The sequence below is a fragment of the Hetaerina americana genome, unplaced genomic scaffold (assembly GCF_022747635.1).
Source record: "Hetaerina americana unplaced genomic scaffold, ioHetAmer1.1.p SCAF_1, whole genome shotgun sequence".
NCBI lineage: Eukaryota > Metazoa > Arthropoda > Insecta > Odonata > Calopterygidae > Hetaerina > Hetaerina americana.
In genome coordinates this window covers 7924274-7951939 of record NW_027286069.1, presented here as the reverse complement: position 1 = coordinate 7951939, position 27666 = coordinate 7924274, and the positions used below count along the sequence as shown (strand labels likewise).

At 35.9% G+C, this 27666-nt stretch overlaps 3 protein-coding genes across 6 annotated transcripts; 1 reads left to right on the top strand and 2 right to left on the bottom strand.

Annotated features, from left to right (window-relative positions):
- Nucleotides 1-724: 724 nt before the first annotated feature.
- On the bottom strand, nucleotides 725-7103 carry RPA2 (Replication protein A2). The gene is made up of 7 exons (XM_071585099.1): nucleotides 6976-7103; nucleotides 6711-6883; nucleotides 6469-6579; nucleotides 6168-6368; nucleotides 5920-6084; nucleotides 5521-5600; nucleotides 725-1509 (listed from the first exon to the last, which is right to left on the bottom strand). The coding sequence occupies exons 1-7, from the start codon at nucleotides 6986-6988 to the stop codon at nucleotides 1425-1427; spliced, it is 828 nt and encodes a 275-aa protein (XP_071441200.1). The 5' UTR covers nucleotides 6989-7103; the 3' UTR covers nucleotides 725-1424.
- A 32-nt stretch (nucleotides 7104-7135) lies between these two features.
- On the top strand, nucleotides 7136-16584 carry LOC139687798 (peptidyl-prolyl cis-trans isomerase FKBP2). 4 transcript variants are annotated; one of them, XM_071585126.1, is made up of 4 exons: nucleotides 7136-7349; nucleotides 7632-7831; nucleotides 15630-15742; nucleotides 15826-16584. In XM_071585126.1, the coding sequence occupies exons 2-4, from the start codon at nucleotides 7655-7657 to the stop codon at nucleotides 15968-15970; spliced, it is 435 nt and encodes a 144-aa protein (XP_071441227.1). In that variant the 5' UTR covers nucleotides 7136-7349; nucleotides 7632-7654; the 3' UTR covers nucleotides 15971-16584. The 4 variants fall into 4 exon arrangements, with proteins under 4 accessions (XP_071441227.1, XP_071441219.1, XP_071441234.1 ...); XM_071585118.1 differs by having other exon boundaries at nucleotides 7136-7477; nucleotides 7621-7831; XM_071585133.1 differs by having other exon boundaries at nucleotides 7136-7333; nucleotides 15826-16583.
- Nucleotides 16585-17319: 735 nt separating this feature from the next.
- Tgt (tRNA-guanine transglycosylase) lies at nucleotides 17320-26815 on the bottom strand. The gene is made up of 8 exons (XM_071598201.1): nucleotides 26502-26815; nucleotides 26301-26390; nucleotides 26022-26175; nucleotides 25790-25922; nucleotides 25526-25687; nucleotides 23022-23214; nucleotides 20285-20479; nucleotides 17320-19144 (listed from the first exon to the last, which is right to left on the bottom strand). Exons 1-8 carry the CDS (start codon nucleotides 26646-26648, stop codon nucleotides 18989-18991), a joined length of 1230 nt encoding a protein of 409 aa, XP_071454302.1. The 5' UTR covers nucleotides 26649-26815; the 3' UTR covers nucleotides 17320-18988.
- Between the last annotated feature and the right edge of the window lie 851 nt (nucleotides 26816-27666).

Below are 27666 nucleotides of genomic sequence, written 5' to 3'. Positions count from 1 at the left end.
GTAATTTTTTGACGAAAAATGCAACAAATACCATCCAACAGCCACCGAATTCACCTGATTTGGCTCCCTGTGACTTCTTTCTGTTCAATCGAGTTAAAAAACCATTACGGGGAACGCGTTTTAGCAGCCGAGAGGAAGTAATGGAAAAATCGCAGGAAGCACTGATGGACATACCGAAAACCGAATATAAAAAATGTTTCGAGGATTGGATCAAGCGCTGGCATAAGTGTGTTGCAGTCGATGGGGATTACTTTGAAGGGGACAATATAGATTTAGATGAATAAACTTGTATTTTTAATTTTCTGAATAAATTCCGGGAAATTTTTGATCAAGGTAGTATTTCTGTTTGGGATATACAGCTTGGTAGTTGTAGTATGTACATAAAAAGTAATCTTTTGTTCGATCCGGACATGTTTTTAAAACATGTGCGAAGTTGTGTAAACTGTTGGACAATCCAGGTGATACATTCCAGGGCTGGAAGTTAGTTTCTCAGTGAAAATGTCTAATTTTCTTCCTTTGTAGTAGAATCCTATTTATTGTGTATTATCCTGTGAATACAGCCTAGCCATATTGCCAGAGTAGGGAGCCCAACCTATCATGGTTGAGTAAATATAAACTTTATTGACCATATGAAATAATTTATGTTGCCTTATATTGTACTGTCAAGAGATATATTTATTATTTTATCACCGGTTATAATTTTAATATAGCATAGCAGGGCTTCTTTTTGAATGAGACGGAATATACAATATTGAATTTACAAATGGAAGACAATTATGCACAAGGTTGTCTTTCCAATTGCAACATGGAAACTGCATTAGACACCGTGAGAGAATTAAAGCCACTCCACAAAAGTACAGTTTTTGAAGTTGACAGTTTTATTTCACTTGTAAGCTCTTTACAAAATGAATTAACAAACAATTAACTAATGAAGATTAAGTAAGAGTAAATTTCTACAAAATATGAACCATCAATTTAGATTGAGTTCTTACAATATTTTGTGTCAGTTGAAGTGAAGATTGATGAATCCTGAATTTGCATGATTAACTGGAAAATAATCTTTAGCAACAAAGTTGTTCTGTTCTCTTCTAATTTGGAGCATAGTGGAGGTGGTAAGTGAGCTTTCCACATGTGGTATTCGTTTCACATAGTATCCCTCACTCACACTTGGTTCCAAGAATGAAACACACTTGCACAGGAGCCAGGATCATTCTGTATCATCACTGAGTGAATGGATTCCCAAATGATTCTTTAGATGTTCCATGAATCAACCACCACCACTCAGGGATTTCTTGATTCTCCCAGCCCATAGATTTGACCCATACATTTCCAAAAAAATCCTTAACTCGAGGAAGGTTTTATTTCACAAGTACACAGGAAAGTATGAGAATATTTTTTAAGTATAAAGAATTACAATACAACTTCTAACAACTATCAGTAGTTTTAAAATGCTCTTCATCAATGGTTGAGTATATGTGGCCTTCATTTGATAGGAATTCCAGAATGTTCCTGCAACATAAAAGTTTCCATTGTTACAATAGCTTTCAGGAAATCTCATTTATTATTATATGTAATCTACCGGTTAAGGTAGGTTACAAAAGAAAAACCCAATATTCCACTCTACAACAAGCCTCTCTTAATCTCTGTATACTTCCTTCCTCCCTTCATTCTATCTAACATCCACATCCTATTCCTGCCCCTTTCTTGTTTGCGTTGTGGTAACATTCTCCCTTCCATCAGTCTTCAGCATCCCACTGCTGATCAATGCGCTTTGCATCGATTTTATGAATGATCATTAACTTACTACTCAGAAACCCTCCCATGGACTACAACCTTGACGTGGTGGAAGGGCTTGTGCGTTCCAAGGACCCCTAGAGCTGTGCTGGCGGGAGTAATGATCATTGCTCCTGGTAGGGTAACCTCTGTTCCTCAGTGAGGTGGCTGCAAAGGAATCTGACCCCAGTGGGGCAGCCATTGAGTGATGGTGTCATGTTAGAAACACTATTGAGGAATGCAACGGGAAACCACCTCAATTATCATTCCCAAGATTTAAATGAGGGCCACTACAGAGAATATGATTCCTGGCGACTACAGGGCAGTTGCTCGGCCCAATCGGCCGTGTGTAATGTCTGGCAGTGGGGGAGGTAAGGCATTCACCGTCGTCATCCCATGAAACCCTTGCAAGGGAAAACTGACAGCATCAGGACAGGAAAATTAGAGAATATTAAGTGAGAGATAGAAAGGGGAAGTGTAGGTATTTTAGGTCTATGCGAGGCAAGATGGAAGGATGGCGGGGATTACCAGAGTGATAATTATAGAATAATATACAGCTGCTGGGACGAGAGGTAACGAGGGGTTGCCATAAATTAAATAAAGAGGTAGGAAGAAGCAGAGTCAGCATAGAACAAGCAACGGATAGAATATTACAAGCAGAACTGACGAACTTGGTTATTATTCAGGCATACATGCCACCAACCAACCATAAGGAGAAAGAGGCTGATAGGATAGAAGATGAGTTACAGGACATAATCGCGTGTGTTCCTGCAGGGAAACATTTGATAGTGATGGAGGATTGGAATACGATGATAGGCGAAGGAAGAGATGGTGATGAAGTAGGGAACTATGGTTTAGGCACGAGTAATGACTGCAGGGAGAAACATTTAGAGTTCTGCAGGAGATAGGGGTTAGTCATCACCAACACTTGGTTTAGACACCACAAAAGGCACAGGTGTACTTGGAAAATGCCAGGTGATTCAGAAAGGTATCAGCTAGATTATATTATGGTTAGGCACAGGTTAAGGAACAGTGTGATAAAGTCGCACAGCTTCCTGGTAGCGGATGCAGACTCTGACCACAATTTAGTTGTTATGAAATGTGGCGTCCATTTCAAAAATATAAGGCAGGGGCGGCGGGTCAGGAAATGGAATGTAGAAGCATTAAATGGATTGAAAAGGAAGGAGTACCAACAGGCTTTAGAGGAAATCATGGAGGATGGTAAAGAGCTAAGGACTATCAAAGAAAAATGGGAATGTATCAAGACAGGGTTATCTAAAGCAGCAAAAGACACTATTGGAACCGTTAACGCTAAAAGGACTAGGAAACCATGGATCATGGATGAGATGATTACAAAGATGGAAGAGAGAAGAAAATGGAAGAATGTAAACACAGTGTTAGGCAAAATGAAGTACAAAGAGATAAATAATAAACTGAGACGGGTAACAAATAAAGCAAAAGAAGCATGGTAGAAAATGCAGTGCGAGGATATGGAAAGTTTGCAGAGGAAGGGTGAAATTGGTGCACTGTACAGCAAAGTTAAATCTTTAACGGGAAGTAAGAAGGGAAGATCTATGAAAAGAGTTCGAGATAAGGTGGGTAAGATAACAGTTGACAGAGAAAAGACCCAAGAAAGATGGAAGGAATATATAGAACTGTATGGTAAAGAACTTAGGCCAACAAGGTTGGACATACTATAGAAAAGGAACATGACATACAGGATACCTGTAGATAAACCTGTAGATAAAGATAGCTTAGGTCCAAACATACTCGACGATGAGATAGAAAGGGCATTAAGGGAGATAAAACTAAATAAGGCCATGGGGGTAGATAACATTCCTGCGGAACTACTGAAATGTTTAGGAAAATGTGGGAGGAAGACTCCATATGGACTGATTCGTAGTATCCATGAGGAAGGAATCTGGCCGGAAGACTTGTAAGATCAGTGTTAGTTCCAATTCTGAAAAAGGTAAAGGCTATGTGAGGACTACCGAACAATAAGTTTGATATCCCATGCAGCTTAAGTTGTTCTTAGGATCATCAACACAAGGATACAGAGTAGGGCAAATGATAACTTATGGGATGATCAGTTTGGGCTTAGGAAGGGGAGAGGTAAGCGGGATGCCATTGCAGCAATGAGATCACTAATCAAGAGGAATATAGAATACAATCAGGACATATTTGCCTGTATCGTAGATTTCAAAAAGCGCGTGATAGAGTGAATTGGGAAAAACTAATGAGTATATTGCAGAAAATAGGAATAGATTGTTGGAGGGACATGAGGCAAATCCTCAGCCTCTACATGTCTCAGACTGCTCAGGTGCAAGAGGGGAACTGGTAGTCCGAATGGGCAGTGTTAGGAAGAGGTGCAAGGCAGGGTTGCCCATTATCACCGTTGCTGTTGAATCCATAGGTAGAGGAAATGATAAAAGAGGCATAGGAAGAGCTGGAGGTAAGAATGAAAGTCAGCAGGGAATTCGTAAAATCAGTTCAACACACATGGGATGAGAATCAATATTAATAAAACCAAGGTTATGCGAGTTTCCAGAAAGAAAAAGGCTAAGCTAAACATTAAAATAGGAGGGTAAAAACTAGAGCAGGTAGAACAGTTTACGCATCTTGGAAGTTTTTTGGAACAACATGGTCAAAGTGGTAGGGATGTAAAGAGAAGAATTGCGCTAGGCAAAGAGGCTTTCACAAGGAGGAGGGAGTTGATGACAGGGACGTTGAGTAAGGATATTAAGAAAATACTTGTAAAAACTTTGATATGGAGCGTAGTTATGTACGGTGCAGAAATGTGGTCACTGAAGCAGGAGGATAGACGTTGATTGGAGGCTTTTGAAATGTGGATGTGGAGAAGAATGGAGAAGGTGTAATGGACAGAGAAGAAAACAAATGAGGAAGTACTTGGTATGGTGGGCGAAGAGAGGGGTTTGTTGGGAGAAATCCTATGGAGGCAGGAAAAGTGGATAAAGGGGGTGTTGACCGCAGTGGGATGTTGAAGACTGTGATAGAGGGTAGAATGTTGGGCAAAAGAGGAAAGGGCAATAACAGGATAGGGATGTTGGATGGGATGAAGGGAGGAAGAAAGTACTCAAGAGCTGAAGAGGGACCTGATATAGAGTAGGTTGCTGGTTTGTGTTTTGTTGGGAGTAACAAAATATTTATTTGGTAGTTGTGTGCATCCAAAAACCTACCCTAAACAGTAGATTACATAATAATAATAACTACTCAGAAATTAGAAGGCAAACCTCCCCTTCATCAGCATTTTACAATACCTTTAAAAATAATACTTACTTTCAGATTACTTTAAGAGGGGAGTTTAAACATGTTGCCCCTTGGTTCTTGTTTTGCCGATGCCCATATTTTTTTAAAGTGGACATTGGCTGTATAGGATTCAAATGAAAGTTTGGGGTTATTTTGTCACACACACACACACAGATGGTCACTGCAGAAACTCCAAAACTCTTCCCCATAAATGTTTCCATATTTCGATGGGGAGGAACTTATAAAGAGCCTAAACAATCATTTTTGATCATATTTAGTAGTCCCATTAACCATTTAAGCATTATTTAGACATATCTTATATTAATAAATGAACAGAACATTCAATTTTTCAAAAGAAAAACTCCATTTTCCCTATGATACAATTGCAAAACCTTCTACTCTCCCAGGATAGACCATATTAGATTGAACATGTGCTTTGATTCCCTAACATATACTTATTTTAATAACATGTTTACTCACTCGATTTCTTTGGGTGACACTCTTCCTCGGATGCTGTTTGCAATGGCACTTTTGTGGATACCTGTTCCCTCCATACAGTTCTGAAAATCGATAAAAGGATCATGCAGGACATAATTACATATTAAACCAGTTAGGAATAACATTTATTATCTAGATGCTGCCATGAATGTTAGGCCATAAACAAATTACATCATGGTGAAATTCATCTTGGTGGATTAGCCAAAATAATTTTTAATGCTAAAATACATATGGAAATATGTGAAACTTCAATATTGAAAACAGTAATTTCATCACTAAAAATGACTACTTATATTTAATTATATTACAATACCTTCGGTTAGTACTTCGTTTTACTCTTAGATTTCAATTATTTAAAAAAAAGGAATATTAAAAAAGAACCTGAATGGCATTGTAGACTAACTGCTGCTGAGGAGTGAATCCATTCATGAGACCACCAGCCGCACCATATCCAGGCATAGCATTGGCACTTCTCCCATCAAAACTGGCACCCATCAAGGAATTTGGTAAAGAGGTATTATTGTTTACCGCTGGGATACTTAGGTTCTGAAGAAGGAAAAGGATATCATAGTAATTTACTTCATTGAATACGTAGTACCAAACCACTAAATTCCATGATGCTAACATACCTCCTTCTTTTTTAACAATTGTTGAGCAGTAACATTTGTATGAATAACCTCTAACAGATGTGTAGTAAGTTCGTTCAGTTCGCATAATGGCATCATTTTCAGGGCCATAAGAAATGGCTTGCCTTGTACCATGCGAATTGAACCAACCAGCCTGTAATATGAGTTTTCCACCACTGGTTGATTACTTGCGTCATTGCCATCCTGAAAATGAATATTAATTTATTTAAGTGACGGAGGAGTATTAATTTATTTAAATGACGAAGGCCACTTTATGAAAGCCTTTATAGATAACAACACATACCCCCGTGTCAATGAAGATGGAGGCATTGATAGATCCTGTGTCATCCTGAATAACATAGGTGATTTTCGTTGACGAAATCTCTACAGACTTCACTACTCCTACTATGGTTGCCTAAGGAGTTTTGAATTAGCCAATAGCAGTCGAAAGGCATTGATCAAGAAAAGATAGAACATTAAGATAATGACACCTAATTAAAAATACCCTACTAAGTGTTACACAGGGATCGTCATTAATATCTTTACCAAATGCACATTAATGTCTCCAATTTTGAGGCCATCGTCGCCGGCTTGTAAGACTTGACTTATCGTTACAGGCACGACATTCATCTGCCGTCTTATTTCTTTTTTCTGATCTCCTCCAGAGGAATCCGCATTAGGTGAGTAAAATCCAGCAGCATTTCTGAAATTGTTGCTCTCTGTTACAGAAGAGAAGGAAAAAATAATAATCAATGCTATTATAAATACGCTGAATTAAGATGAAGTGATTACAAATGTTCTCATTCAATACCTTGGTCGAACATATTACTATCAAGAAATTAGAACCACTTCAGCGTTATTCCCGCGGAATTTTACCAAACCGATGAAATATAGCACTTCTTTGTTTCATGAGCGCGAACACGCAAACTTCGATACGACTCGAATGCACTGGAAATCGATACATCGTTTTTGTTGTGATAAGTGTTCGTCTGTCGGCCTGTAACGCCCGTAAACATTTTGGTGTATAGTAAATCAATAGAAATGAAGTGTATGTAGATATACAGTTTTCATGTCAATACAAAGACTCCATGGGTCCTTCTGTAGATTCTTGACTGGATGGAATTTCAGCAGAAATCTTTGTCTTGCTACGATCACTGAACTCTATGCATGTACTACGAGTTTAATGTAACGTTATATTCTAGATAAATAAGAATTGCTTAACTGTTCGCTGATTCCTGTGTTAGTGTTTATGTCTACCCGCATTCAATAGTGGACCGGACTAGAAATTTGTGCCAGGAATCTATTTCATTCATGTAAAGTATTTGATGTTATCGGTTGTAGTAAAACATGATTCATTGTTTTTAATCTGAGTTAATCGTCGTCATTGTCATTTAAATTCCGTTTGGAGAATGAAATTTTAATTTTTTTACTGATAATTGCTGTAGCTTGATGATAGCTTTTTTCCAGAACGTGGAAATTCAACCAACAAAATGGTGAAACTCAGCTTATTAACTGAAATTGTGGTGCTGTTATATTTAGCAGCATCCTTTGGCTATGCCAAGGATGAGAAGAGTGGAAAAGCAAAGCTGCAGATCGGCATTAAAAAGAGAGCCGATACTTGCCCAATAAAATCTAAAAATGGGGACTTCCTGCACATGCATTATACTGTGAGTTTCATAATTTCAAGTTCTGATTATTGAAACGTACTTATTACAAAACTATCCGTGATTGGATGAAGTTACACAGTTTCGTCATCTAAACGATAAATCATTACAGGTACTTATTAACGTATTTACATAATCAATTCTAAGGATATGTATTTCCTTTAACCCAACCAGTGATGATGCAACCAATATGCCTACAATATATTGACCTCCAAACATGCTTTAAGCAAATAATAGTGAGCATAACTTCGTATTAATTGTCCCTTCCTTCCTTGAAATTGAACCCGAAAACAAGCGCGAGGGTCTGTGGATAGTAAATGACTGCGCCCATAACCATGGTCTCATGGTCAGAGCAAGCTGTAGATATTTTGATACTAATAGAAGGCGGAAACACAGGGCTAAACTGATAACAACATTGAAAATAGTATGGATTGCTATGATAAAAAACTGTGAAGAAGTTTTACATTGTTTTATGAACACAGTGTACCTAGTTAGAACCACTTCAGGTACTGAGATATTGACGATTCCAGTCAATCAAGTTAATGGGGCTTCGTCGGGAATTGGAAAAAATCTACTTGTTTCATTTTAAGCAGAACATCAATCAGAAAATTACCAGCTAGACTGGGTACCAGCTCATTAAATGTGACATAAGTAAACCCAATCCTCTTCACCTAGTATAAGATCCAGGGCCTTCCATTCTTACTATTAGTAAACGTTTTTTAGCAAATTCCGGAAAGTAATTGTTAATGTCTACTGAACCAGAATATTCATCTCTGAAAATCACCTTGTATACTTGAACACTTTTTCCCTGCTTTTTTAAATTATTCCCGGATAATAAGTATCATAGTTGCCCCTTTCTGTTCTTCCATGTGGGTGGAACTTCATTATTACCCCTAGAGATATTTTTCATTTCCAGATTTTCCTCACGTATGCATTCCAACAATCACTCCAATTCTAGTACTGTTCACAAGCAATACAAAAATCTGGTATGTACTTACTATACCTCTTTTCAGTCCCCTTTAAAAGTTTTAACCATAAGAATCTCCTCTTAAATGTCGAAAAAATTCTGAAGAGAGGTATTTGCTCCCTTGAGAGTAATCTATCCTCACTATGATCTGTAATTACTTTCACCTATCTTCAATATGATCTGTAATTACTGTTGCATGTCTCGATCCCCAACCTTCCTCCTCCATCCATACACCAGTCCAAACTTGACCTTGTGACCCTTTTTCACTTACTAACTCCACTGCCACCAATGTCTGGTTCTCCTACAGAATGAACTTCTCAGCCAAAAGACCATCCACCACCTCTTAACCATACAATGGACCTCTCCGAACATACCTCCAATGAAAAAGTCTTAAATCTTTCTTCAAATTCCTTGGCTCCAAGGGAAAAATCACTTCTAAGAAAAGGCCTTTCATTTTTACCATCCTCAAAAGTCAACCTGCCACCATTCTTACTGGTACACTATTTCTGTGGTGACTCTAAGGAAGAAGACTTCTTGGAATACTTCACTGATATGCCAGTATGAGACTAGGCCTATCCAGATGACACTCCTTAAATTTAAAGACCCATCCCCTTGCAAACTAAAGCCTTTACCCCTCAGTCATCCAGTAAATATCTCTATTAGCCTCCCCCCATCTCATATCTTTTGTCCTTTTTCTAGTTCCTCAGTTCTTTAAAACAATAGAACAATCTTCCCACATCCTAATCATATGCTTTTAAAAAACTCATCTGCAATTCCAGCATCATCATCACTTCAGTAGATAAATGCTCCACCACTGTTGTAGTACTTATCACCACATATTACATAAATAAGGCAAAGAGAGGTGTAGCGATACCCCCCCATACTGATCCAAATCATATCCTTCAAGAAGAAATCATATTAATTTTTGAAGGCAGAAGTCCCCATGAAAACCTAGCCAGCAAAGACGTCTCAAATCTCCCCCACCTCATCCTAATACCCCTTAGCTCTAAATTATTTCAAAAATATAGAAATTCCTATATATTTTAGAATGTTCTTGGGAAAAATCCCATGCTTATCATTGCAATAAAATTCCCTTATCTGCAATAGTGATAATACTAACTATGCATATTGAAGTATTGGGTGGAATACCAGTGCAGATAACTAACTGGTTGTGGATCAAAGCATGGATTTTAATAATGTCCAACATCTGGTGATGTCAGGGTTTTCGTGTTATAATACTGGTGCATTCTGAAGATGTAACGTGAAATATTCTACTTGGCGATAAAAATAAACGTCAAATGACTGATATATTAGCATGCATCTCAGAGAAATAACCGTAGCTGTGGATGCTGGCTGGTTTTTGTCTATGAAGGGCTCATAGACAAGAACAACCAGCCGGGTTAGGTTACCTGGATCACAAATCTATGACTAGCAAAAATTTTTAATCCAACTAGGGCTTGAGGATACTCTCATAATCCGCCTCATATGTGTGTGTTTGAAGCTTCCCTGACTCTGTGGTTGTCGCAAGTACATTCGAGTAATGTCCCACTACTTCATGCACATCAACTTAACAATTAGGTGATCCTGCAAACAAATGAATACTGATGGAAGTAGAAGTCTCCTGAAAAAGGCGAGCTGTATTGGGTGATATACAAATGAATAATCTGTTGACGTGACTTATTTAGCCTTCTATTGTTTTTTCTCTTCTGTATGATTGAGTCCTCTTGATTTGCACATAGCTCAATTATCATTTATTATCCATTCCACTCCTTGCACTCTATTACTCATCCCTAAAAGCTAATCCAAGTAGATGCAAGATATGCCGCCCATAGTTATTCAAGAAATGCCCCATCTTAAAATAAAACCTTTGTAAAAATGCATCAAGAGCCTTAATTCATACATTAACTACTATGCTACTCTAATTTAATCTTTAAGAGGATCCATTTCATCCAATATCTAGTTCTTCCCTATATTTTACATTTAGCAACTTCATCTCGGAACACCTTCATATTCAATGATCAAATGATGCCCTTTGTGTGATGTCTTTTCCTCTCCATGTTCTGCTCACTGGCCCATCACCCCCTTATGTCTGTGCTCTGTTAAAATTGCCATGGTCTGCTCTGCATGAGATGAATTCTCCAAAATATCTCTTCTCTTATTCCTTGTACTATGTACATTCTAGGCACTTAGGAAGTTTTAAGATTTGATTTGTGGATCGATTGAATGATTCTATTCTATTCAAATATTCAGTTCACTAAATTGAAATACATCGCAATACCATTTGTTTATTGTATGCTTATTATTTCCAATTCCCCCTACCTATTAATATTCAAGTAGTCCTCACTATACATTTCTGCATTAAGTGCATATTTAAGTATGAATTCCTTATATTTCATTATCATGGATGTAAAGAAGGTGTTAGAATGTGAGCATTTACCAATATTTTTTCATAAGGCTACTAGCTTTAAAAAAATTAAAGTATGTACTAGTTAACGTAATTTGAGGTAAATAGTCTTCATAATTACAATTATGTATATTGATAAGTTCTCATAGTGTCTTTCCTTTTCAAGCATCTATTTCCTCAATTTAGAACTAAATAAATTCAATAATAACCATATAATTTCATTTCTTCATCTGAGATTTTTAACAAAATTAAACAACAAGTTTGTAGATCAAACATTAAAGTTCAGTGATTCATGTTTCATGATGCTACTGAAGAATTTAATTCTTATAGACGAGTTGGTTATCCAAAGTCATTAAAACACTCAAACCAAAACTTTCTTTACATAAGATATACTGCCCCACTGCACTTTATTTTTCTTTTTCAAATGAGTATGGCCATGATCAATGGAATAGGATATTCCATTGATTATGGTTTCCATCAATATGTATCAGATGAAAATATAGTGAAGTTTTCGAGTTTCACTTAGTAGTACAAACTATTGTGGAGTGCATATAATGCCCTTCATAACTGCCAAATAGTGGACAGATTTGGACTCTTCCTAGCTCTGAATTATTTGCGTATAGTGAATTTCAATTTTAGTTCAAGTAAATACCAAGTCAGTACAATATTCCAAAAAGGAGGTTAATAGTTGGACTGATGATTTGTATTATGACGTATTGTTAATCATTTTAGTTTGCTATTTTTTAGATTTTATAACTGACAGGTAAATATATGATACCATATTATCACCATGTACTTACTGTTGAACCTAGGACTCTTGAAAATAAATTCTTTCCCTGAAGGTTGTTAATAGCGTACATTTTTGTTGTCTTTTGTAGTTATACCACTGAATTACATGTTTACTCATGGTAATGTTGTGCATATTTCAGGTCTTTAAAAGATTTATAAATTGCAAAGCAACCTCGGGCATCAATTCCATGATTCTTTTTAAATTTGTCAAAAACAATGCAATAATGATAATAGATCTGTAACATACTTATTCGAGGTAGTTTTACAAGGTAATGGTAGACTTTTGATGGAGCCTGGCACTTCACCCTGCTGCAATCATAAGCCCTAATAGATGTGGTATTTTAGCTTATTTTTATTCTAAGCAGGCAAGGTGAATCTGAATTTTTACTAAGTTCTTCTTGACATCCTGAGCAACATAACAAAAGTCCCCGAAATTTCCATCCGGTACCTAGAGTCCCATTGTCCTGATAATGTGCACAGCAACATTAAAGAGTGTGATGCCTTGTCTGCAATAATGGTGCTTACATTGAAGTTACAGTAATTATAATTTTAGTATGCATGCTCAGCACAGACCAGGAGGTGGAACCACTGCCAGAGTAAAGGTCATGAAATACTGCTTAATTACATTAGAGGATGTTATTATTTCACATTTATAAATGAAATATCATTTTTTAATGGGGATCGAGATGGTGCAGGGGTTAACGTAATGGCTTCCCACCCAGAGGGCCCAGGTTCAAATCCCGGCGGTGTTGTATATTTTTCCGAGGTATCTCGATCCTACTTGAGGTGGAGGGCACTTTGAGTGAGTACGCCGTCCGTCAGATGGGGCGTTAAGCTGCGGACCCCTTGGCACCTTTTGTAAAGAGTAGGCTAATGCCGATGCCGGGTTTCTCTCCAACCTTCATCCTTTCCTGTCCATCCCCTATGGCACAAATTACCTCGACTGTCGGTCGCCTCCCCTAAATACTACTACTACTCATTTTCTAGTGATTGACATTAGCACTATACAGGGAAGAAAGTTGTATGTAAAAATACTGAATCCTTTGCTATCTGAATTATTGTGGGTCTTGTCCTCTGATAATGTTTAAGAATGCTAAAATGGGCGAACACCGACGATGAGTAAATTTCACTGAAAAATGTTGTACATACATCCAGGATCTGAAACCCCTCCCGATTTACAGGCTAGTGTTCTTATCAACTGAGCACATGCACCAAGAAAAAGTTTTGATGAAATTTGTGTATTTGGCAGCACTGATGTTGATGTAAAACTTGTGTCTAAACACTTTCACTAGGGGTGTTTGGAAGGGAAGAACAGTGAAAAATAAAGTAACATGAAGGCATTACACAGACGTACACCCAAATACGACACAATTCGGAACACCATAGGTGCCAAGTATTCAAATAATTCAGAGTTTTCCAAGGCATATATTTCTTCATCTGGACCATATTAATGTCTTGCATGTATTTAGGAGCAGTGTGATTAAATCACACACTTTCTCTGGAGAGAATGCAGAGTCAAATCATAATTTAGGCACTATTGACATGTAATCTTAGATATAAGAGGATAAAACAGGGGGAATACAGATGAAGAGGTGGAATATAGCAGGGATGTTGAAAGTCAAAAACCTAAAGGATAGGAAAAGGATAAGAAAACCATGGAATACTGACAAGATGATCAGGATGATAGATGAGATTAGAAAGTGGAAGAATTTCAAACACAAGATTGGGAAGGAGAAAATGTAAAAATATAAATAATAAACTGACGCAGGAGACATATTGTTAGATTAGTGGATGATCCAGCCTTCATTAGCCTGTGGGCCATAGGGCTAAGAATCATTCATGAGCACATCAGGTAATATGTGTGATAGGTATGAGATGAGAATCAATGTAAACGAATTAAACGCTACGAGATTTTCAAAAAGGAAGAAGGCCCTTATCCCTGAACCCTTGACCTTGGTACAAAATTCAGGAGTCTTTTAGTATCCTGCATTCAGAAACATGCATTTATTTTCCTAGCAGAAGTTCATAATAATGGGCAATTCTTACTGAGATCATTGTAATTTTAGTCCATTTAATGTTTCTCATACTTGAGAATGTTATGATATAGATTAAATATTAATGCATACTGATTAATTATATGTGGTCCAAATATATTATTTCTGTGATTTACACCTTACCTCTTAGATAAGGTATCCATTTGAGTCTCCTTCTCTGGATTCCTGTCTCTCTTGGTAGCTTTTTTCCTTAATTTGGTCTCCAAGTCTCTATTTTTTTCAATAAAAATGGGTCACTCCGAGGTATGTTACTGTTCCTTGAGAGTGTATGATTTTAAGTAAAGGGGACTTTTTTTTTCCTTTTCAAACAGTTTACATTTTTTTAGTGTGCCTAGGAAAGTGTGAACAAGGGAGTTTTACTGTGCATATTTTAGTCATCATGCTTAAAAGAAGCGTAAGTAAAGACATTTTTGACATCAAGTAAAGTTTGTTAAACACATTTTTAACATCAAGTTTGTTAGTAAAGCCTTGTTGCCATTAAACATTTACTTCAAAGGTCAAAATATTTTTTTATGATATGATTCAATTATTAAAAAATTCTTTTCAAAACAAATAGTTTTTGGAAAAATAGTGAATATTCAGGAATTTTTTATACTTGGTTTGTTGGGCATCCTGTTAAATGAACAATTTTAAGTATTATTTGACTGGTTGTTTTTGTCTAAAACATGTTGGTCAGGTCAATTTTGGGATTTTTTCTATTTTACTGAAAACAAGGTATTTAGCAAAAGAAAAAAATGGTTTCTGTATTTTCTTCATTTGAATTTATTATAAATGACATAGAGCAATATTTTAAAACTTCAAGCTTTAAATTTACAACTTTTCTTTGCAAAGATCTAAAGAAATGTATGTCAAGTTACTGTATTTTGAACAACCATTCGTGCAGCCAATCGATTAACAAAGTTTCATGCTACGCAGCAACTGCCTTGTTACCTGTTATGTAAATGAGTGGCAATTGTTAGCTAGCGATTAATTTGAGTTAAAATACCATGGTAGATTATTACCTTAGTTGGAAATAATTTTATTTTACCAACCCTAGGTGTCTATCCCCTGGTAGGTGTAGAATATTTCTCATTTGATGAGTCATTTTCAAACTTTTATATTATTGTTGTCCTAAAGTTAACCCTCATGGAAATGTCAATTCATGGTTGGGGGGGGGAGGTAGTAGTGACTATTGGAAGCCGTCATGAGTTTGCATTGACAGTTTATTGACATAATTGTATTTCTTGAATCCTAGGGGTAAAAAATGCAAAGAGTTGTCATGACATGTGTTTATATTTGTCAAAAGTGACTATCTCTGTGCCTCAGGTGGGATTTTTATTTTGATGAGCCGTCAAATTTATGAAACTATTGTTATCAATTTCATTTCACAAATTGCTATTCTAACAGAGGAAATGCTGTAAATATGGCAAAGTTTGTGCATTACAAAGGGGAAATGAGGCAGTAAAATGGTGGTGTGGAACCTTGGAAAGTGAATGGTTATCCTTGCAAAATGAATACTTATCCTTGAAAACCTGTAATCAGTAACCATTTCACTGCTGGCATCTCTGTACAATGCATTGTAATACATATGCGGGTGTTGTTTTCTAGGGCTACCTTGAGGATGGGGTAGTTTTTGATAGCAGCTATGAACGCAAGAACCCTCTGACATTCACCTTAGGATCAGGTCAGGTGATCAAAGGCTGGGACCGAGGACTCTTAGGGTATGTGTGTAATTACAATGCTAGTCTGAATTTTTCTTTATTCATATTTAAAGTTATACTTTGAAGTCATCCCTCTCTTCCAGGATGTGTGAGGGTGAGAAGAGAAAGCTGGTTATTCCTTCAGAGTTGGGTTATGGGGCACATGGTTCCCCTCCTAAAATCCCAGGTGGGGCAACTTTAATATTTGAAGTTGAATTGGTAAAAATTGATAGGAAAGTGGAACTGTAGAGTGTATCCATCATTTCATGAGGAAATATTTGAATGAACTGAATACTTGTCGGCATTCCATCATTATAAAATGAGGTAGTGTAAAAGAAAGCTGCAAATTTGGTTGGTTGCAAATGATGAATGAATTACGTCAGTGGGTGCATTTATAAGTAATGGTGGCACATAAGGTCCTCAGAAGTATGTGAAGTTATGATTGTCATCTGCTGTGTCCCACAGTCTTGAGCTATCCTGTTTTAGTAGAGGAAAGATAATAAAGAAAGGAGGACCACTCAAGAAAGTGAAACCCTAAATGCTGGACTGCATAACTGTGAATCATTATGTTAAGATTTTATTTTTACTATCTCAATGAATAAAATGTCATGCTTTCACAGAAGGCAATGAAAGGAAGTTTTACATGATTATTAATTACAATACATTTTGTCTCTGGTAGAGTTTTCTCAGGGTTAAGATATTTAATGAATAACATTTTTTAGAATTTTTAACCCAGTAATATTTAATAAAGATTTAATGTTATTTATAAAAAATAAAGTAATTATATGAATATAATGTGCTCTCCTATTATTGAAATAGAAATTAGTTGCTGGAATGTGAGTTGACCATCAAACAATGCAAGTGGCTAAGATAGCTCTTATTATACCATATATATATAATTATTTGGTAATCTACCGGTTAAGGTAGGTTTTTGGATGGACATAATTACTAATTAAATAATTTGAGACCCCTAGCAAAACACAACATCCTACTCTACATCAAGTCCCTCTTCAGCTCTTGAGTACTTTCTTCCTCCCTTCATCCCGTCCAACATCCCTACCCTGTTCCTTCCCTTTCCTTATTTGCCTAATATTCTCCCCTCAATTACAGTCTTCAACATCCTGCTGCCGTCAATACCCCCTTCAGCCACTTTTCCTGCCTCCATAGGATTGCTCCCAACAAACCCCTCTCTTCGTCCACCATACCAAGTACTTCCTCGTTTGTTTTCTTCTCTGTCCATTTCACCTTCTCCACACCCACATTTCAGAAGCCTTCAGTCTACGTCTATCCTCCTACTTCAATGACCACATTTCCGAACCGTACATAGCTAAGCTCCATATCAAAGTTTTTACGAGTCTTTTCTTAACATCCTTACTCAACGTCCCCATCATCAACTCCCTCCTTGTGAAAGCCTCTTTGCCTAGCTCAATTCTTCTCCTTACGTCTCTACTACTTTGACTGTGTTGGTCCAAAACACTACCGAGACACGTGAACTGTTCTACCTGCTCTAGTTTTTGCCCTCCTATTTTAACGTTAAGCTTAGCCTTTTCATATATATATATATATATAAGATAGCTCTTATTATACCATATATATATATGGTATAATATATATATATTCTATATCTTCAGATGAAGACGGATTGTTTCCGTCGAAATATCAAGAAAATACGTGTGAGTGTTCTTCTTTTTTCGTGTTTCTATATTGTGTGTTACTGTGTATTGTACTATTCGGCACTTCCGTGTTACGTCTACGAAAGCATTAATAATAGCTATCTTGGCCACTTGCATTGTATGTATATATATATATGTATACAATGTATACATAATTTATCTCTTTATTAGGTTTACTAATTTAATGGCTGCTAATGCAACTATTATTTAGGTAGAGTTCAATTTTTGGAACTAAAATAAAACATATTGACTATACTTTTGAAAAATTTACTCCTGTACGTATGTCCACATAACCATCATTAATGATTTTGTGAAATGAATGATTGTTATTAATTTGTGTTAGTATTGCTGATATACAGATTCCATTTTGACATTAATTTATACCAGTTTTTCCCAAACGTTTTTGAGTCACTCCCTCTTGGATCCATAAACCTATACTCCACACCCCCTAATCTGTAGCTTTAAAATAATAATCAAAATCATGAAACAAAATATGAATAAATAATAACTGCGGAAGTGGATTTAGACATTTCTGTGATATTTAGAAAGGAAATTTAAAAAAAACAACCACTCGGCCAAGTTGAAAGAAAAAAAAAGTTCTATTTTAGGAAATATTGTTAAGTACCTTCTGATTTTTGGTGTGAAAGGATGACTCTGGTGATAAGGATTGAGGATGATAAAGCAAACCCAATGAAAATTTTGAAAATTATGGTTCAATTACTCTCAATGACTAAAAAAATCAATATAAACTGAAAAATAACATTTAAGGTTTATTATTCAATATGCAACTAAGTTACTTGGCAGAAACTGAACAGATTTGTTTCCTCTATTCTAATTTACAACCTGCTTGACAAGGGGCAAGTATGTATTGGTGCAAAAACACTGCATGATTGCAAACACTTGAGCATTGTTGTAAATATGACTAAAGGAAATAAGTCGATGCTACTGAAGCCTGCTTCATTCAAACATACCTAAGACCATCACTTTAATGACTAAGAAACTAGTATAGCATATAATTTAAGAAGATTTTTTCAAGCAATACCACATAAGGTACAAAATGTCAGTCAAATAGTAGGTTAAACGTTAAAATATATGCACCACACTGAGAAAGTTCTGTAAATGTTGGATGATTCAATAAGCTCAGGCTATAAATATTACAATACTAGTTTTCTTAGCCATAAAAATTCAAAAATATCATCTTACTCGTCATTGCATTTAAAATACAATCAATTATACAAGATGAACCGCATGAAGCCATGATCTTCCAATATGTAATCATTTTAAAACAATTTCTTTCAAAAACTAAATATATAATACCAGATTTGGCCATCACTTGGTGAAAATAACAAATCTTGAGTAAATATGACTGCTTATTCATTTCCAGTAAAATTCAGTGGATATGAATAGATAACCATTTTTACTTGGTCACATAAATAGTCATGATATCCCTGTAAAACACTATGTTACATATGGGACATACATTTAAATTAAGTTTCGATCTTGAGTGATGCCTTGGATGAGCTACAGAACACTTCAAGAGCGCAAAATAAATATGTAAAAAAATGAAACACATGGCACTACACTATACTTCTTCTTAGTCAGGCTTCAGCTTTATGTTTACAGCTCCAAGAGAATCCAGTACCCATTTTGGATAATCAGCAGAGGGAAAAGCACGCTTCATAAATGCCATCACAAATTCAGGGAAGGTGCCAGACTTGATACTTTCACGTACTGACTTCATCAGCCTCATCTGTCAAAGGTAAATGATGAATTGATATTAGTTTTACTTTAATTGCAACTTCATCAACTGCAGTAAAATGATCCAAACATAAAAATTCTGATACTTTTCAGACCACCCACGTACACTTGCATTGATCAGATCAAAATAAGAATATGTTGCTTTGTATTTTACTCGGCAAGGACCAGCTATCTAAAACATCTTACTTCCATACATAACAGGGGTGTATGACTACTTAAGGTTTGTTATTGGGCCACCTGTGTACAGAACCAGCCCAGTTCCAAGCATCTACTTAACCAATACTGGATCCACAGAGGAAGAATTTGATGTGCAAATTGCTATACTTGCAAGATTTTCTCAATGCAGAATCACCCATGTTTCAATGTAATTTTTAACCCAAGCTATCTGGTAGAAGGGCAACCGTATGCATCACCATGTTTTTAACTTTTGATTAATGACTAATATGTTGACTTTCTGAATGCATACTCAGTATGAAGTTTGAGGATACCATGAAATTTAAACAGAACCTTGAGTCTAGGAGCAATGCTATTGAGCTTAGGCTAAGAATCTAACCAAAGTTATAAATAATTATTGAAGAATGCATGACTGTTTTAATTATAGAATAGCTTTTAAGATTAGACTATCAATAAAAGTAGTTCTTAAATATATTTATTCATACAGAATATAAATTGTTATGGATTTTCTTTCACTAATTTGAATTAAGTGAAGGTGGGGCATTGCCCTTACTGTTGATGAACTTTATATTAATGTTCACTACTATTGCAAACCCTGCTCACTGCTTGTAAAGTTATGCTAGGGTTCCCCCCTTGCTCTCTCCTTAGGGTTTGAAGTTTTCTCTAACCCACCATTAGCTTCCTAATTAAGAAGTTAATTAACTCTTTCAAGTAACTTCATTGAAAATGTTTACTTCCCTCACTTTTGGTGACAAAATATTTTTTATGGATGCTCTTGTGAAACAAATTAAAACATGCACATTACGCAGCACCCAAGTTGCGTAAAAGAAATGCTATGAATAGATGCAAATGTTCAAAATGATCCTATAAGAGAAGGATCCAAGAATAGAAAAAATGTACTGTACCTTACTGAAGATGTTATCCACATCTTGACTAAAGCTAATTTAACGAAGCTCACCTGAAAGGCCAAGTTGTGGACAGACAGCAGATGACATGCAACAGTTTCATAGCCAACAATGGTGTGAAGGAAGGCCCGAGTGTGGCGTGCACATGTGGAGCAGTCACATTCCTCATCAATTGGTGAGAAGTCCAAGGCATACTCCTGTTTTTTGAGGTTCAATTGTCCTGAAGGGACAAGGGCACAACCAAATCTCTAACAGGGTAGAAGAAAACAATTGAAATGAAATTGAACATTCATATATACATGTGTAAAAGTCAGGGTTAAAAATAAATTTATTTACTGTAGGCAATTAATACATGGTTGATTTGAAATTCTCTCTCTTGCTTTATGGGAGTCAAACCTGGGTATGACACACTTCCTCTCAGGGAAACAACGTTTAGTCACTGATTTAGTGGAAAGGTTTTCCCCTGATTATTGGGTTGGGATTCCACTTTGGAAATGGGTTGGCAAAGAATGCCCAAGGAATAAAATGAGTGATCAGATACAGGCACAATGATGGGAATCCTTCAGGAGTAAAGCTGACAGCATATTTTACTTTTTACGAATAGAGAGAAGGTGATCCAAGTTATCGATCAACCTTGAGCTACTTTAAATACTGAATATGTTGTTCTCATGAATTTTTCAAGACAGCAAACATTTGATGAATATAAATAAGCTGAGGCGTTTTCTTTTTGCAAAAAGCAATACAAAGAAATGTTATATTGAAATTTATTTATATTATTGACATAAATTCATTCTGAATATTTAAGGCTCCAATCCTCTTGTAAACGGCCAAATAAAAGGAATTTCCTGAATATTGCCATTTTGATATTTTTAACAATACAGAACTAAATACAGAATTTTCATTGTACAAGAATCGTTTGCCATAACTTGGATTTACAACACAGACTCCTCAAATGCCTCCTTAAGTGCTTCAGCTGGTAAGGCTACTGAGGCAGCTCCTTATACTATTTCTAGTGGATCTTCCCTCAACAGCTTAACAGACTAAAGTACTTGGCTAAATTATCACACTCAGCTACTGGCATTTCCTAGTTTGCCATGTATCCAATGATCCTCATAAGTATTCAGATTTGAAATAAGAAAATTAAGTAAGTTTTGGTGGTAAGGTAGAGTAACAACAGTTCATTTGGGTGCCCATGTCAATAAATCAGAAGACCTTAAAACCCTACTGATTAGCAGTGATGCTCAATGACAATTAATGATATCTAAGTTCAAACATTAGCCTCCTTTATGGAATGTTCAACTCTCTTAGTATTCACTGCATCTGTAATTGAAATTCTTCAAGTGAAAATGATCCAGAGGTAGGAACAAAAGTGAGAATCATTCGCAATTTGGCAAATAACAACAAGGTTAAGAAATTTGGCATGTACTCTGTAACTTTTCAAGTGCTATGGGAGAAGTTGATGCATTCAATCTCAAATAAAGCTTGACAAAAAAATGATGGAAATTAGAATGAGAAATAAAAAATAGGTTATTTGGGACAAATTTCTATTGTGATTGTCAACTCCACAATAATTTATGCTGTACAGAGAAACTTCACATCATGATTTCATTGAATATACATATCTGTAGATACAATAATCGATGGAATGTTATCATGCAAATAATTGAAAGAGAAATGCAGTAGATGTACTCTTATGCAGATAAAATTTTAGTTAATATAATTTCAACAGTTTTAGAGTATCCACCAGCCTTTATGTTTAGAGAATGTAACACTCAAGGTGTGTCCAAAGACAAACAAAATGACTGCATCTTCTCTTTTGGCCAACTGAGATGAAATGAATCTCCATGAAATGATGTAGTTTTGACCTACACTTCGTAATCTCTCCCAGATTATTATAGGATTTGCAATTTATTCACAATTCTGTAAACTATGTGCTTGAAAAGGAAGGAGAAAATAATGGGAAATCACCAAATAATGGCAATTATGACAACTACTGACCTCAAATTTCAATTACTTGAACTTGAATGTTCATTGATTAATATGTTTTTCCATATTTTGATGATCTGATGAAAAATAAATTTTTTTAACTTAAATACACAATCCCTAAATGCATAGCACTTAACACTTAAATATTAATAAGTAAATGTGGAGGTAGAGTTGGAAATATGCTCTATGCTAAATGACATGGGTGATATTTGAGTTCTAAAAATTAAATTTTTGAACTTCGATTGGAATCATTCAATTGATAAGTGAATCCAATTATATCTTGAAGCTTCCAGGTCCCTAGTTTTGACAAAAATTAACATACTCTAGCCAAACACTTAATTTTCTGTTGATTTTATCAAATAAAAATTACTTCTATAAAACGTTAAGGGATATCTTAAAACTGGCAAATCATAAACATAACAGTGACGTACCAACTTTTACTCCTTAATTACCCGCGATTTGATTATGGCATGTCTTGACTGGCAAGTTCATCTGGTAGAAATGTGTGAAAATTATATTAAATTATTTACTAAAGATTTGGAAGTTGGCATAATTATTATTATCAGCAGTCTAATGGGTTTGGGTAAATTTTTCATGGATCCAGACACTAGACACTACTGTACTTCTAAGGCCTTTGTCACATCTTTACAAACTCTAAAACTGTGGATGAGAATTCAAAATAATTGAAGATTAACAATAAGTGAATTAAATTGGGCAACACAAATGAGTATTAATTTTTCTTCTCAAATGTCAAACAAAAGCATGTGAGAGACTGAAGTCAGCCTTTAGATTTAGAGTACTTACAGCTGTCCGTGTAGGAAAAACGCAGTCAAACATATCAATTCCCAGTGCACAGCAAACGACTAGGTCAACAGCAAAACCAACACCCATTAAGTAACGAGGCTTGTTCTTTGGAAGAAGGGGCTCCTTGTCTCCATCTTTTGTTTGGGTGCATAAGTGCACCATGTTCCAGAAGTCATCCTTACACTCTCCCCCACTGAGGAGGATGAAAAAGAGAAATAATACACCAAGTGAGAGATTGAACTGAAACTAGCAGGTAACTTATTGCTGAGACAATGCGTACTTTAAATCACCTTTAAAACCAATATTACATACACAAATTCACCACTATATCAGTAAAATATAATTTTGCTCAATAAAAAAATCTTGAGTGAAAGGTTTCCATTCCACCCGTAATTACTGTTGATTGCATAGAAAAGAATATTTTGGCTGTAAGTGAGCAGAGCCAAAAGCTTCCCGACCTCCTGGCCTCGAATGGGTGTATCATGGTGCGCTGTCAAAACTTATTTACTCACAAGTAGTGAATGAGATTCAAACTACCTCTTTCCTTGGGCTTACGCAATTTTTGCTACACACTTCCTCTAAATTACAACAACACTACATGAATTGCCATTTCAATTAACAATAATCAAACTCAAAATAAATAAATGTGTCAAACAAACACGAGTCAAATACAGTACCTGAGTTAGCTTACATACTTATATTAAGAACATAGAGCAAAGGCTGGCCACAATGTAAAGATAGTCCAGCTGATAGGGGATAGGGGGAAAGAGGGGTAGGTGGGGGAGGGGAGTAAGGGAACCTCAACCCTGGGAGGGGCTGCGCAAAATTACCATGATGGTCCATGTCTGTGTGAATGCACTGTTCACCAGACCTTAGATGCTACCTTCACTTCAAGATGGGTATGTTGAAAATCAAGGTAAGCCAGTGCATCCATGTTCCATAAGTGTTCCTTACTGTTCCACTCACTATCTAAATTAACCAAGTGATTTAAAAACTAAGTAAGAATTTAGAATTTTTCATTATGATTTTGATTGCTTCAATTTCCACTTATAATAAACAGCCTCCTTACAAAACAGGATTAACAAAGTTATATAACCCAAATGTATTTCTGTCACGGATTTTAAGAAGACATCCAACAGAGTAAATTGGGTAGAGTCAATGAATGTACTACAGAAGATAGAGTATACTGGAAGGAAAGGTGACAAATCTGCAAACCATAAATCTTTAAGTATTCATGCACAGGAGTAAGGATAAGCAACCTAAGACAGATGTCCTTTATTACATGTGCTTTTCAATGTAACCTTCGAGGGAATGGTAATAGAGGCATGTGAAGGCCATAAGTGGGAAATTCAAGCTTTAGTTAGCCAGTAAGCCTAATAATTAAAACCATTATTTGGCACAATGCAGAAATAGTGTAATAGGCATGGGATGAGAATTAATCACAAGAAAATGATATTCTGAAAAAAATAGGAGAAGATAATATTGAAGTTGGGGGGGCAAAAACTAGAGCAGGCATTTATTTATTGTTTCAGAAGGGAGTAGACAAAGTAATAAGGACCTTGAAACTATAATTGCATTAAGCAAAGAATCCTGTACAAAGAGGAAGGAGTTGATGACAGGGACCATAAGTAAAGATCTAAAGAAAGATTAGTGAGAACTTTACATGGAGAGTGGTTATTGTATGACCCATAAACTTGGCCATTAAGGCAAGAAGGTAAACGCACACAACCACCATAGGAAACATCCAAAGAAAGTGATGAATTAGGCAGTGGTAGCGCAGAGAATAAATGAGAAAAACTGTAGAGATACATACAAAAGCTCATGCAAAAAAAGTTTCAAAGGGAAGTAACAAGTACTGGTGGCAAATCAGACCATTCAGAACTTCAGTAATGGCTTTACGGTGCTATTGAATACAAAATTGATATTAGTGACAATTATAGAAGTGAAGAGTGAAAAAAAAGAGTAAGGTCCATTGTGATTATTAAAAACTCAAAGAGGAGGAAAACTACTAATTAAACACGCTAATTCTCAGAAACTACAGGAAGCAAAGAATGAAAACAACAGGGCAAGGGACTACAGAGGAATGAAGAGACTGACAAGTGATATGATAGCTAAAACCTACAATGATGATCCTCATTTTATAATCAGGCAATACTATGCAATTATTTTATTAATGCCACAGGCACATGATCGGTTGTTACCTATTTCCTTACTTGATTCTATCTCTTACTCCTCTATTCAGTAATTTTATTACATACTTGTACTTAAGCATCAATTAAAATGAAATATTTACAGTTATTGAGGTTGAAACAAGGAACTACTAGATATGATGAAAAGTATTTACAAAAATTGATAGTTTGCTCAAAAAAACCTCGAAATTGAGTCTTAAGACTCAACAAGGAGCAAAACTCTTCGGAAAATTGAAAGGTTGATTTAAGGAACAAAACAGGTGAGTGATTAACTACAGCTTATTGAAATATAATTATATATTTGTGAATTATCACCTTAATCCACCAATAGCATAGCCATTCACATCTCTTTCTGTTTGCTTTTTAGCACTCATAGCTCTTAGCTCTGGGTCCAATCCACCTTGTATAATAGGAAAAATATTTTGTCTTTCCGGGTAAGCATGAGCTTCAAGGCATCGATCAAGCCACCTTGTAGTTCTGCAAGAAAATATAAAAAATAAGAATAGAGACAATTTCACTTTTTAATTCAATCAATTATAAGCTTTTAAGGTACATAGCGGAGAGCTGTAGGTAAAATACCTATGCATTGCTTCTTCCACACGTGGGCCCACTGTTGTTGTTTTGACTACATCATCCAACTGCATAACAATATCAGCACCAATTGCATTTTGTATTTCTATTGAATGCTCGGGGGTCAGCATACACTCAGAATCTGAATCGACGTTTAGCATTTCAGATATGAAATTAACATTTGCAACTCTACATTATCATTGGTTTATAAATCTAAAATAGCACATCAACAAACACTCACTGTTGTAGGGGGAGTTGAATTTTACCCCTTCTTCAGTAATTTCCGCCAGTTTTAGGAGTGACACCATTTGGAAACCGCCGGAATCAGTCAAAAGTGCCCTTTTCCAATTCATAAATTTGTGAAGGCCCCCAGCTTTCTTCAATATTTCTGGGCCCTACACGCATAATTAAAATAGATACAAAATGTGTCTCTTGATTAACTTCGATAAAATAGACCAAATGTTTCAATGAAACAGAAACGTCCAATGAGACCCACAAACACCACTGACCATCATCTTACCGGTCTTGTTCCTAGGTGATACGTGTTTCCAAGTATTATTTGGCAGTCAAGCATTTCTAGTTGTTTTGGCAGTAATCCTTTCATCGATCCCTAAAATATTTTATCATTTAAATATTACCAACAAGTACGAGGGCAGAAACCGTTACAAATGAGAATAAAAACAGTTTGAAACCCTATAGAAATACGTAGAAAGATAATAACCTGCGTTCCCACTGGCATAAAAACTGGCGTTTCAACATCGAAGTGAGGAAGTTTCATTATTCCAGTTCTTGCATTCGAAGTTGAACATTCTGCAAGAATTTGGAAATTCAATGCCGACTTAACACATCCTTTGGCTGTCATTTTCATTACAAGCCCGTCCAAAAGAAATTAGTATAATCAATATACTGTCAACTGGACATTAAAATAAAAGTTGGTTGTCTTTGGAATGAACAGGTCTGCATTTGGGTCCTTAGATCACATTTCAAAAGGCTTCAGCAAAACAACTTCAACTCACACCGGCTTTTCATACCTAAACAAATCCACATGTGTTAAAACAACTGAGCGTTACGAACCGCGAGTGTTGCGAGCTGTTCGCAACGCAATGCAGCGCCGTCACCGTCGTCACCTAATGGCGTCGTTCTTTAAAAGTAGCGGGAAATTCAGTTAGGGATAGAAATATGGTAGATGAATCTGTCTGCTTTAGGGAATACCTAAATGTTGGACAATTTAGATGTTTAAAGTTGGCATAAAGGCTTAGAGGACAAATTAAGAAAAATGTCTAATTTTATTAGGGAATATTTGAAATTAAGTTGTGTGACCGATATGCCCACAAATCCATTGAGGGTCTGATTGTAAAAAATGTAATGGAAAGTCTACATTTGCGTTCAACATCCCATAAATAGAAACTATCAAATTATTTTAGGACGCCAAAGTATAATATGTGACATTTTCCTGTTACTTCTTTTACATTGACGTATTTTCATATTCTTTTTTTACCTAATATCCTTGCATTTTGGCTGTCGTTGAGAGATTTTTCGTTTCCTCGGAATAATTTCGCCGAAATGCAGTTTGCATCCGAAATATTTCCCTTTGGAATTATAATTTTTCCGGAACAATTATATCCAGAAAAAGAGCAAGAAACTGAAACTTAGAAAAATATTTATTCGACATCTGTTCAAACTTACAGCTGATAAATAGCAAGAATACAGCAAATTGTATGCTATCATTTTGCCCTGAAGTATTTGCCTAGATTAATGAAATTATTCAACCAAATGCCTTATTTAAAGTCATAGAGAATGCATTAAGGGTCTTTCTCTGAATACCACTAGCTCCATGGGATTTCATTGCGAACTCTAACTCATTTCAAAACTTCACAGTTGATTGG